Genomic DNA, 12863 nt, shown 5'->3' with positions numbered 1-12863 from the left:
ATTACTCTGAAATGCGTTTGTGCCATACTGCAACCTTACCATTCTCGAACATACTTTTTTTTCATTTCCCACATATCATTCACAACGAATTCAACCAAGATCATGCATTGTCAGATTTTATTTACAGTGATTCCTTTTTCAGTCATGTTCAGAAATACACCTGTATCAATATATTTCTTCCTTGTATTCAAACTTGTGCTCATTTTCTTTATTCACAAATCGTGTACAGAGCAGCTCATATAGCACCCCTCACATACACGTCTACATCCTCACCCATTCACTCTAGACCAATATACATCCACACTTCACCCATTCTGATTTCTGTCAACTGTCTATTTTCATTCTTTTCTGGTTCTCATTTTGGACGGAGAACACGTTGAAATAGACAGTCGATAAAAGTCTCTTGATCAGCACAGGTTTAAGACTTAGAGACTGGCATGAATGTGAACTCTGAACCCTGGGCCACCAAAGACCAGTCCGACGTAGTCACACTGACGGCTTCATCACAGAGGCTCCACCCTTCTTGGGGCTGCAGATGGGGGACGGAAGCTCCATGGCGTCCGCCGGACGATGTCAGGGCTCCATACTGACCAGGTAGGCTTCCCGGTTCTCAGGAAGGGCAGGTCCCCAGTTGTCGGCGGGGCGAGCCAGCTTCCTGACTCTCTGCCACAAGGTGCCCTTCTCCTTAGCGATGCTGAGGATCATGACGATGGGCAGAGGCAGCAGGGAGCACAGGCCCAGCATCCAGCCAAAGATGATGGCCCACCTGGGGTACTGGTAGGTGCCGTAAGACACTGGGGCCAGCTGAGACACGGAGCAGATCCAGATGAAGAGAATGGTAGCGGGCGTGATGAAGCACCACATAATCTTCCAATAGGCGCAGGGCTTGAACCCGATCATCAGCTCAATGTCCTTGTAGAAACGGTTCACACCTAAAACATGAGTATGGTGAACTTTTATCTTAGAATATCGGTACCAGCGTGATCTCTTGTTCTATTTTACAGGAATTAATGAATCAGATTTGAGTTGTTGATGTCACTGTCACATCTCATGAAAATTAAAGGTGCGTTTTTCTCACCCCTCCTTGTTAACCAACCCCCATTCAGCTTGAGAGCGGTTTTCGTTGTGTTGAAGACACGTGTTTCTCGTGCGTTGAGTATGTCACTGAACGAAGGTAAGCTCTTCTTCTTAGCTCGTCAGTGACAAGATTCAAGATTCGGGTCTTTTCGCCCGCGACTCTCAGAAAATGCATTCGTATCGGTCCGTTTCTCTTCAGGGCTGTTTGCACAATTTGGCACTCATTTGTGAGGATAATTTTTCCTCTGAACAGCTCTTCGTTCTTCTGTTTTCAGTGTGTTCCAGCTTTCCGGGTAAAAGTGCCCGTCAGGGACGTAAGGGTTTTCCGTGGAGACAGTTCGAGCCATGCTGTTTTGTCCTCTTGTAGCCATAGAACCATTTGCTCTGTTTGTTCTGTCGTGTTTAAGTCCGGGGATGAGAGAAAGAGAGAGAGAGAGAAGGAGGGGGGCGGAGAGGGGGCGGGGAGGGGGGGGGGCAAGGGATGGGGCAGAATGGGAATTAAAGTGAACAGTTTTGCTCGTTTTTTTTGTGGTGTGTGTGTGTGTGTGTGTGTGTGTGTGTGTGTTAAACATAGTATTACCAGTTTATAATGTTGTTGTCCTTATGTGTATTGAATAGTTTCAGCCATTGAAATCTGGATTGCTAAATTTCCCATGTGAACCCTCTTAGCGGCTTTTTGTAGTTAAAAATTTTTCTTGCATAGTTGCATTATATCAACAACAAAAAAGACTTGCATTTTTGCATTATATATGATATAAACCAGGATATCTAAACTACCCCCTTTTCTGTCATATCTTTCTGTTTCTTGGGTGTGGCTGTGTTGTCAGCCTTTGAGACTGTCAACTAAGACCTTCTTTTGTTAACTAAGACTTTTTTTTGTCAGTTCCTTCTGAAATAACTGTTCATAAATGAATTATGCTACAGTTTATGTATTTGGGGAAGGGGAATTCAACGGAATCTTTTTCTACGATCGGGATACATTCTTGGCTGGGGATACTTACATTATTGGCTTACTGAGGGGGTTGGCCAAGAGTGAATTCTTCTGACTATATGCAGTGTTTCAGTTGTCTCACTTCTGTTGACATCCACTGACTGACCATTTGCCCACCACTGCCTGCCCTTCATTTCCATTGGCTTTTGGCTTCCATTGCCTTCCCTTTTCAGCATTCTACAACCCGTGGTGAACAACGTGCAACTGCGTTCCAGGAGTTCTACGTTTTTCTTTGTCTTCGTCGTCGTACTGTAGTCCATCATACCCAGTCCCGTCATCGTCATTATCACTTGCTCACTCTCATCGTCGTTGTTACCACTTACCTTCATCGTCGTCGTCGTCACCACTTACCTTCATCGTCGTCGTCGTCACCACTTGCTCTCCTTCATCGTCGTCATTATCACCTACTCTCCATCTTAGTCGTCGTCCTTATTTAGTCCTTCAGTTTCTTCATCGTCATCAGCGTAGTGTCAGTGGAACTTCATGTCATCACTTTCTGTTGTGTACACATACATCTTCACATAGTGACACATAAACACATATCACCTGTGCTTCAACACCGTTCTTTCTCCCACAAGAGTGCATTTGTTCATTTCGTCGTTCTTGAGACCATTGGCCTTCACTTGAAGGATTGCGATCAATTATCTCACGCCATTGATTGAGAAATCTATTGATTTGTCTGCATTGTTGCACTTGGTTGTTTATATTATGATTTAGTCCCTCTGTGTAGTGTTTACGTCATATATTGAATAAATATACATTGAACTTAAATGTAACAGTCTGTATCTCTGGCCGTTAGTGCTCAGATCCGTTCTCTTTTTGAGCGTGACTGGTAGAGATGCGGAATTCAGTGACAATCTGACTGCACGAGAAACACGTGTCTTCAGCACAAACCACACCGCTCAAGTTGAATGGCGGGTGGTGAACAAGGAGGGGTTTTGGCGCACACACCTTGATTTGTCATGAGCAGTGGCAGTCACTGTATGTACACATTTCCTGTATGCAAATAATTTTCATGTCCAATCATGTCAAGATCATTGTTTATACGCCTTTCCTTCATACCATTGTTTTGTTTTGTGATAAATAAAAAGTAATTGTTAACATTTTCTTTTTGATAATTTCCTTTATTTGTATTGTTTTATACCCTTGTAACTTGAGGGATATCAGGACGGTTCTTTGAACACAGGTTTTTGTTTGTCTTCTTTATAGGGATTGATTTCAAATAGGTTTTGCAAAGTATCACTGCCGCCCAACATTTAAAGTAGTTTCATTCTTCCTTGAAATGATTATCGTTGCATCTTGCATGATTCAAAACTTTATCAAACTCTCGTGTGCAATGTATTTTGAACATGCATCCAGCTTCTTAAGTTTTAAAGTCAACAGCAATACTTAAAAACCGTGGGTAAAAATACTTGCCATACAGCCAAGAGATGACAACACTTTCGACCAGAGACAGTAACATGAGAGAGAAGGTAGCGCAGTACCAGTCCATAATCTGCAAGACGTACATTCCACCCTGCATACACAATGGATTTTCATCATGACCATTGGACATTCTGGACACATCATTTGCATGAACACTCTTCTTTGATACTTAACATATGCGACGGTATTTATTCATGCCATGTTCTCACTGCTGCTCACTTACGCACACCTCATCTTTATAAGGAAGTTCAACTCAAAACCAAAGATCAGCATTATAAATAAAGATAAGAAAGTAAAAAAATAAAAACCCGAATAACATGATTACTTTCAACTGAGCTGTTTGGTGTGTCATTAGCATAAAGATACCGACCCACCCCACCCTCACCCCCAGAAAAAAAAAAGAAGAAAAGAAAACATATACAAGGAAATTGAAACCTGGAAATTAAAAGGGATACCAATCAGTGTCTGCATCCCACCAGCACCCAGGACAGTCAGATTCCTATGAAGACAGTTTTGCATCCCTCACTGTACAGCACATAATTATGGTAACACTGTTGTGCGATTATTCAACACAGGAAAAACATTTATTCAGGTACTTGATTTTGCTGACATAAAAAACTTTGTTTCTTGAAACTCAGCGCACGTTTGGGTCAGAACCAACTTCTTTCATTTTAAAAAAAAAAAAAAAAAAATCTTAAATACACTGTTTGCAGGGCTTTGTGATTTTCTCCTTCTGTAAATATGCAATCACATATTCCTACATTTCCTACATTAGAAATCATTCTAAAAAGGTGTACAGGCTCCAATAAGAGAATTATTGTTACTGATATAGTTACCTGATATACACATGGGATTCCAAACACGAACTCCACAAAGCACATGAAGGCAGTGAATACTATCTTCTGGTCTTTCAGCACATGGGGGAACTCGTCAATGAAAGCACTGGTCATCGTTTCGAACATACCAAACTGCACACGGGAAGGAATACACAATTAACATTGGCTCACTTGGAAAACCTTGGTGAATCCCTGAAACAATGACTGAAAACACAGATACATCACACTGCTTTCTAGCAAACGCCAACCAAAGAGCAGTGTAAACAGCAGGCCCTACATATCTTTCTGACCTTATCAGTGTTTACACTCCAGCAAGAAATCTCCACTCTTCCTCTGACTGTTACCTTTTGAAACTTCCTCGTGTCAATACAAGAACTTATGGTGAACGTTCTTTCTTCTTTGCTGCTCCTCACATCTGGAACAACCTTCCTCATCATATCCGTGCATCTGGTTCTATTTCTGCTTTTCGCTCATCACTGAAAACTCATCTTTAAAAAAAAACAAAAAAAACTATCTATAAGCACTCTCAGCTTCCTTGTTCTCCTACACCACCCATGTCAGCTCACTTTGGATGTATGAAGAGTAGGAAAGGCAGAGTGTGTGTGTGGGTAGGAAGGGGTGCAGGGAGAGGGGGTGGGTGGGGTGGGGGTAGGGGGCAAGGGGGGAGGGGTTTTGAGAAAGAGTTTTTGAGAAAGAGTTGTCTTGAATGATTTACGTAGGTTGTAATATTTTTCTTTCATGTAGAGCGCCCTGAGCTCTTAGAGAGAAAGGGCGCAAAATAAATGTACATCAAGTTATTATTATCATTATTATTATTAAACAGATGAAGTTCTCAAAGTTTCTAATGGCCTGGGGAACAAAGTAACAAATGCCGTTTTGAAGTCAATAAATAACTTCAGCAAGCACTTCCACTATTACAAAACATGTTCTGATTTCAAAATCAAAAGCTGGTGCATTTTATTTTCAACGAGTTCGAAGCTGGTGTGAAAGGACATTTAACATTTCTCATTGGTTCTATGAGGTGCAGCCCACTAAGGTGATAGAAGATAAAGAATAAATATAGATTAAGAAAAAAAAAGATTATGAAAAAAAGAAAAGAGAGAGAGAGAGAGACATAATATAACCACCAAGATATGGTCATGGTAAAAATATGTTTGATGTAAAATCATAAACCCTCTTGTATAGACTCCACGTAGGTATCTAAATACGAGTGCCATTGAAATTACTTTTTACCATTTCACAAAAGATTGTTTGTTCTGAATATTTTCTCACTTCTTTTTCAAATTCTTGACAAAAACATATTCGATGAAATTTTCCCATTCACTATTTTCCTCATGAGATACACACAAAAAAAACATTTTGATTAAATGATGGGACATCACCACTCAGCACTTGTGAACAGATTGAGTGACACAAATATGACGCATGAATTGAAAATTAGAGCAAAAAAAAGAAGAAGAAAAAAAAAAAGGATAATCATTCGTACTGCTGTTACACTTCTGGACAACAAAAAGAAATACTTCACTTTCAAGCCTGTTCCACCACTATATGCTTTATATTGAAACAAATTTCACTACAACTTAATGCGGCTCTTGCTTGAATCTTTAATTTATCCACAGTTCATTAGGTACAGTTTAGCATTTAAAAAAAAAAAGCTCTAAATTCAGAGTGTGAGAAGAATGAATGATTACGAACTGGAGCACAGGAAATTATAAATCTTTGAAAACATTTAAAACTCTCGATTTGATTTACTTTTCCAGTTGTAAGGTACACCTCTTACAGAAAAATATGAACGAGATAAAGAAATGAGTACGAAATTTCATATGATACATACTTTCTTCAAAACCTATCCCACGATGTGTAAGGATGAGTATTTGTAGAATTCTACTGCTCTGGAAGAAGTCTTGGCCACAGATGTGTAAACAAGTAATATGTTTACAATTCTGTCCAATGAAATATGAAATGAGGTAGTTACCTTTAAAAGAAAAGGAAACAAAACAAAACAAAACAAAACAAAAGACAGTCTTGCATTCTTTCAAATAAGTCAATCTGGGTTAATTCACAGCTTTTTATTAGTGATGGTCTTCGCACAATTACCACTAAAATTTTTCTGTATCCTTTCACATTCCAATTATATCCCTTTTTTTGTTTGTTTGTTTTGTAGTTGTTGTCCATTCACCCACCATTTCCTTCGTCTCTCCTCAACCCTCTTCATCCAATAAAAAAAACAACAACTCATCTTTCTTCTCAAAACGAGACAAACATTAATTTCTCGCAGAGTAAAAGATCGAAGACGTCAAAGTGTGCTTTACTTTTCAGAGGCAATGTTTTGTTTATGACAGTCCTTTCAGATACTTTGACATCTTGCATAAAATATAACTGACGACAACTCCTCTGGTGGAATGCAAATTTTCCTTTCTCGAAAGCTATGGCAAGGTTATTTCTTATCGTATCAATACTTACTAGGTCGTGAAAACCACTCTCTAAAGAATCCTTTACTCAGCCTTAACACAGACCAACGCAGCTTGCATAGAACGGAGGTTAGACAGCAGGATAAGCGAGGAGGTTGGCAAAGTAATCAGAAAGCGGTGGGATCCTTACCTGGCTGTCAAGACCGATGGTGAACAGCATGAGGAAAAACAGCATGGCCCACAGTGGGGAGATGGGCAGTTTGGCAACAGCCTCAGGATACACAACAAACGTCAGGCCAGGACCTGGAACATGCACAGACAAAGCAACTGCTTTTAATCCAAATTTGGATAGATAGTGAGTACTTCTGCTGAGTTGTAGTTTCACCATTTCTTAAAATCTTTGTGAGTTTTGTTGTATACTTTATTTCTTATTAAATCGAGTCCGAACTTTTCCAATAATGAAATTATGCTTTTTTCTATATTTTTCTCTTTGAATCAGATTCAAAATGGATTTTTGATGAATGAACATTACATACCCGTCCATTTCTAAACGTTTGGATTTGGGGGTTGGTTTGCAGTTAGACATAGGCATAAATGATTGCAGCTGTGCTTACCCTGTGTGACAACATCCTCGACCTCAGCACCAGTCTCGTGGGCCATGAAGCCAATAACTGAAAAGATTACCAGACCGGCAAACACACTGGTGCCGCAGTTTATCAAGGGAACAACAATGGCATCCCTGTCAACAGCAAACACGGCAGTTATCATTCTGCTCTTCTGTAGTCCTCTCCTTAGTATTATGGTGTCAGATTATCTCATTAGTACAAACTGTATAATGTACATCCAAAACTGGGCTTTATTTAGTACATGTTCACCAACAAATTATCTTCTTACTGTATTGCTACCAACTGTGTTCAGTTACAAGCTGGTGCACTTTTCACATTTCAAACAAAATTGTCCTCTAATGACAACATTGATAATATTTCTCATTATGTCATTCATCCTTGAACAAGATCTAGAGACCGAAATAATCAGGGATATTTCTTTTATTATATTATTGCAGTTTTTATGTATCTATTTATTTATTTGTGTGTGTTCAAACTCAAATGTTTCCAATGAAGTGAAACATAGTGCACCCTTCATATCCCAAAGAAGATTTTCCTCTCATGACAACAAAGTATCACATTCCCTGTTTTTTTTATGTTTTTTTTATTTCTGATACAATACCGACAACTGGTTTGACCTGTAGACGTTGTTGTGGAACTTGTTGTAGCTGGCCATGGTGATGAGGCCCCCCCAGGCCATGCCCACCGAGTAGAAAATCTGGATGGCGGCGTCACCCCACACCTTGAACTCCAACAGCTTATCCCAGTCGGGGATCAGGTAGAACTTGATGCCTTCCAGAGCGCCATGTAGAGTAGCGCCACGCACCAGGAGGATGATCAGCACCAGGTAAGGGAAGGTGGCAGTCACATACACCACCTGAAAAACCGGTAAGTGACCTTGTTATGTTCTGACCATTGTCAAGCTATTCACCTGTGCAATTCTTACAAGTACACCATCTGAACTAAGTGAAGTCATCTCGTCAAGTTCAGCCCACTGTCATGCTGTTTACCTGTGGAATCCTTACAAAACAGCGTGGACAATGGGATATGTTTGCATGCACACAATCATGCTGTTCGAATCTACTTATACTTTTTCAACTTCTTGCGCTTGGATTCTTTGAACAAAACTGTGTGGACAAGGAGATAAATCTGAATTTACAAACACAATTGCACAAATCTACTGTTGGGAAAAAAGCCGGAAAGCCATGACTCGCCCTGCCAGAAGACTTGACACCCTTGCAGAGGCAGAGAAAGACCACCACCCAGGCCAGAGCCAGACAACCAAACAAAGGCCAGCGTATGGTGCCCATGTCTTCAATGCCGTCTGTGATCTCCAGGACATTAAGCCTGCAACACACATGAACACAATCAGTTACAGCATCGGGCTGGGTAACACAGCAGCTTGCCATAAACATGAAGGTATCCTTTATTCTATTTCTTTCACAGAAAGGAATTTTGTTTCGTCATCTATGTGCTTGTCCATAATTTTCTCATGCTGAAACAGTGTTTTTGTCATCGGAAAAAATGAATAAAATAGCATTTGGAAATGCAAGCTTTTGTGAAAGGAAACTTACAAATGAATCCTTTGTATTATAATCACAAACATATATTTGTTGTTGTTTTCATTGTTGGCCGTTTTTGATTCTACAAGAAGATTTTAAACGGGGAGTTAATTATCAGAATGTGGGTGGCTTTCCACTTACTCCCAGAACTGTTCAGTGGCAGTCATCAGTTGGGAAGAGTTGACAGCCGTCCCAATGTCATCAGCGAACTTGTTTTCGACACATCGCTCATCGTTCCAGTCGTTGTTACAGTTGTCCCAGGGCACGACACTCCTCATGGACATGAAGAGGTAGTAGAAGGTCCAGGCGATGATGACGTTGTAGTAGACGCACACAATGCCAGAGATGATCACCATGCCATAGCCCACCCCTGATTAGGACAGCCACAAGGGAAGAACCTCACCATCAGTTTGGGTACATGCACACAAGTTGTAGCAAGTTTTTGTTTGTTTGGTTTGGGTTTTAAGTAGCAAGAGTTTTTGTTTGTTTATTTCAAAACAGATTTATAACTAGAAGAGACGACACGTTAGGATTAAATGTTTAACTTTCTTTTATTTATGATTTGTTTGGGAAAAATACCCGTTTAGCATGTTCATTATTATCACTATCTTTCGGGTTTAGAAATGCAAATATAAAGGTAAAGTATAAACATTTAAAACAAATGTACGAAAAGAATATGTACGAAAAGAGTATACACGGAAGGGGAAAACCCACAAAAGTATCCAATTATCATGAAACCCACATCACTGTCATTTACAAGAAGATATAAGAAGAGAAGGTCATTACCTTTGAAGAGAGGGCTGATCCTCCAGACAGTAATTGGAGACAGAGAGGCAAACTGCCCACAGGTGATCTCCATGAAGAAGAGAGGTATTCCACACAGAATCATGAAGGCCACATAGGGCACCAAGAACGCTCCTGCATACATACACTTTATAACATGATGGTCAGCAGTCGGGTCTCTTCCGTGTGTGTCCTGTCTGTACCCAAACCACACCCGCTTCTTCATTTCCAAGTCAAGATAAACTGCTTTTTCTTTTAGTTTAAACACGATCTTATTCTCAAAAGCACACAAAATCAGCAAGAAGCCGAAGCTTATGGTGAGCTTAATTAACAACAAATGTGCACATTGAATATATAACACAGCAGTCGCATTTTGAATAACATTAAATTGAAATTAATCTCCTGATTAGTCGACTTCGAGCTAAGTGAACGAGAGCGAGCGCACGCACTGGAATTCTGTGACGATCAACTAGAACCTGTGCCGAAGAAGCAAGGCAGGTTTAGCTGCGTAGGTGGCGAGGACTTACATAATGTATTGTTGAATAATTTGTTCGTTTATATTTGTATTGCTTTTGTGCATTTGTTTATCTATTCATTTACCTAATTACTCATTTGTCTCTGTCTATTTATTTGTGATCTGTTCTCGAATGAAGTCCTATATTGTCTTTTCGAGTGTAATTTACTGATCATGTACTAAAGACGTTTTGTTTGGGTGATAAACGGGTATACATTTTTCAAAATGAGTTCATTTTCTTCCCGAAGTAGGGTAGGTTTACCGTAAAGTAGAATGTGGAGTTGGATTAACTCGGGTGGAAGGGTAGAGATCGCATTCGCTCTGATCACATTAAAGTGAGGACAGTGTAATAAATAGTACTCAGCGTTTTTACTAAGATGTCCACAAGCGCATCTTGGGTCTGGTATTTGATGTCGATTACATGTCAAAGTTCATATGTCTGACATACAGATATATCGTTTGAATAGATTGACCGAGTAAATGATTTTATGTCATATGGAAGACTGTTCCATAAACCAGTTGGGCTTGGGAGAAAGGGGTTCTTGTAGAGTTCGGTTCTAGACCGTGGCTCTGTTCTTTCCAATGGTCCACGTCTATGGTATGGATTTCTTTCAGAAACAAGAGAAGGCAGTAAACTGGTGAAATAGTTTGGACATGCACCGTTAATCTTTTGAAGAACTGCAACAGGTGATGCATTTTTCGTCCTTTTTTTTTTTTTTTTTTTTTAAGGAGGAACATCCAAACTCTTCGCATAGCTTGATGTGACTTGTTCCCTCGACCATATCAGTGATACTTCGAATGACTTCTAAATGCAGTGTTTCTAACATGTTTGTTTGGCTCTCAGTGCAGTTATCCTATATAATGTCACCATAATCAAAGTGTAGTAATATAAATGATTTATTCATGATTTATAGTGCTCTCCTATTTAGTTTACACTTGTAATTTTTTTAATTATGCAATTAAGAAACTGACTTTATCGGATATAGTTTGCATTTGCAGTTGTCTTGAAATATCAAACCGAGATGCTTGTGGGTGGTAGCGGGTTCAAGTATGTTCCTTCTAAGTTATGTGAGTGAACTGGGTTTCGATTTCTGGAAATATTCAGCAAACCCGATTTCCCTTCGTTGGATTTAACTTTCCAAAATTTGGTCCATTCCACAATTTTTTCAAGGTCAGAGTTCAGGATTTCAGCGCGTAGGTCTGGGTTGTCGCGAAAGACAAACCAGCATAGTCGGCAAATAGTTTGATTGTTGATTCAGTGTCATAAACAATGTCGTTCCTATAGATTAAAAACAACAAAGGACCTGAAACGGAACCCTGAGGAACACTTGTTGAGACTCTTTTGAGGTCTGATTTGTGTCTTGTTAGTACAGCTGATTGTAGTCTATCAGAAAGATAGTCATGAAAGAAGTCTAGCAGTTACACCCTTATTCCTACAGCTTCTAATTTTAGTAGGAGTCATCTGCATCATACGCCACTGGAAGCCTTTGCAATGTCAAAGTAGACCACTTGTGCAGTAATTCCACGACCGAAAGAGACACAGCGATCATTGTGCGTGGAGAGAAGTTGATATACTATGGAGTTATCAGGCACGAAGCCAGATTACAGTGCAGAAATTATATAGTTTTCTGTCAAAAATATGTACACATATTTTTCCATGCAGCGTTACAGTACCTTTCCAACACAAATAAGAATGAAAAATTGGGTGATAATTGCTACACAATTTCTTAGGTCTCTTTTTGTGTACGGGAGAAAAGTGCTGCTTTCCACAAGATTGGGAATTTGCCTTCACTAAGACATCTATTGAATAACTGAGTGAGAGTCTTAGTTATTAGTAGTGTATTATTCGTAAGGTCTGGGCCACATAATTATGTCTTGTCAATTTTACTGATGACATCGATAACATCTTGTTCAGTTAAAGTTACTACTTGGGTTGCATTATCTGCAAAGTACACGTCGGGAAGGTCGTCATTGTGGCATTCTATTGCAGACCGATATGCAAAGAACTTATCAAACAAGTTGGCTTTATCTTTATTTGAGTAATTAATACATTTTGTCGTCTGACATGAGGGGAGGGATTTCCGTCGTTAGTATCAATGCTTTTTTTACTGTAAAACGAACGAATTAATTTCCATCAATCTTTCTGGCCCAAACAGGATAGTTCCCATGCTCTTTCGTTTCAGTTAGATACTCGATTTTGGCGATCTTTTTCTCTTGGGGTTACGTAATTGAGAAATTGCCTGAAAGAAAGCCAGACGTCGGGATTGTTCGTCCGTTTTGCTGTCGCGTGTACATTTTTCGTTCGTCACTTTCATCGGTCATCAAAGGAACGTCGTTAGGATAGACTGGAACCGTTTTACTAGGCATGCATTATTTCGCAATGGTCGTGAAGATTTCTTTCATACACGGCGCCTGCACTCTTCATCTCCTATATATATATATTCTTTTTAAGAGATGTTCGATTCTTTTCTAAGAGTTTTTTTGTACCACGGAAGTCTATCTAGAATTTTCTTCACTTAAAGTTTTTTTCGATTTTTTTTTTATCAATAAATAAAAAGCGCCACAGTCATCTCATAAACAGATGGTTTGAGGGACACAAGAGTTATCGTTTGTTGGAGTCCACACGAACCAGACTAAAATTACTATGAATAACTACACT

The 12863-nt window shown here is 39.6% G+C and overlaps 1 protein-coding gene across 1 annotated transcript in view; it reads right to left on the bottom strand.

Annotated features, from left to right (window-relative positions):
* Positions 1–288: 288 nt before the first annotated feature.
* The window catches only part of LOC143284351 (sodium-dependent proline transporter-like), a 20215-nt gene continuing 7640 nt past the window's right edge, over positions 289–12863 (bottom strand). Inside the window, exons 4-12 of the mRNA XM_076591062.1 lie at positions 9694–9825; positions 9049–9277; positions 8560–8692; positions 7984–8222; positions 7355–7479; positions 6931–7043; positions 4330–4461; positions 3485–3584; positions 289–932 (exon numbers count right to left, since the gene is read on the bottom strand). Of these exons, the coding sequence (XP_076447177.1) occupies positions 574–932; positions 3485–3584; positions 4330–4461; positions 6931–7043; positions 7355–7479; positions 7984–8222; positions 8560–8692; positions 9049–9277; positions 9694–9825 (1562 nt within the window). The 3' untranslated portion in view covers positions 289–573. The remainder of the gene's footprint in view (positions 933–3484; positions 3585–4329; positions 4462–6930; positions 7044–7354; positions 7480–7983; positions 8223–8559; positions 8693–9048; positions 9278–9693; positions 9826–12863) is intronic.

This window comes from Babylonia areolata, chromosome 7 (assembly GCF_041734735.1).
Source record: "Babylonia areolata isolate BAREFJ2019XMU chromosome 7, ASM4173473v1, whole genome shotgun sequence".
Classification (NCBI taxonomy): Eukaryota; Metazoa; Mollusca; class Gastropoda; order Neogastropoda; family Buccinidae; genus Babylonia; species Babylonia areolata.
Note: the sequence above shows the minus strand (reverse complement) of the source record. Positions and strands in the feature narration are given on the sequence as shown.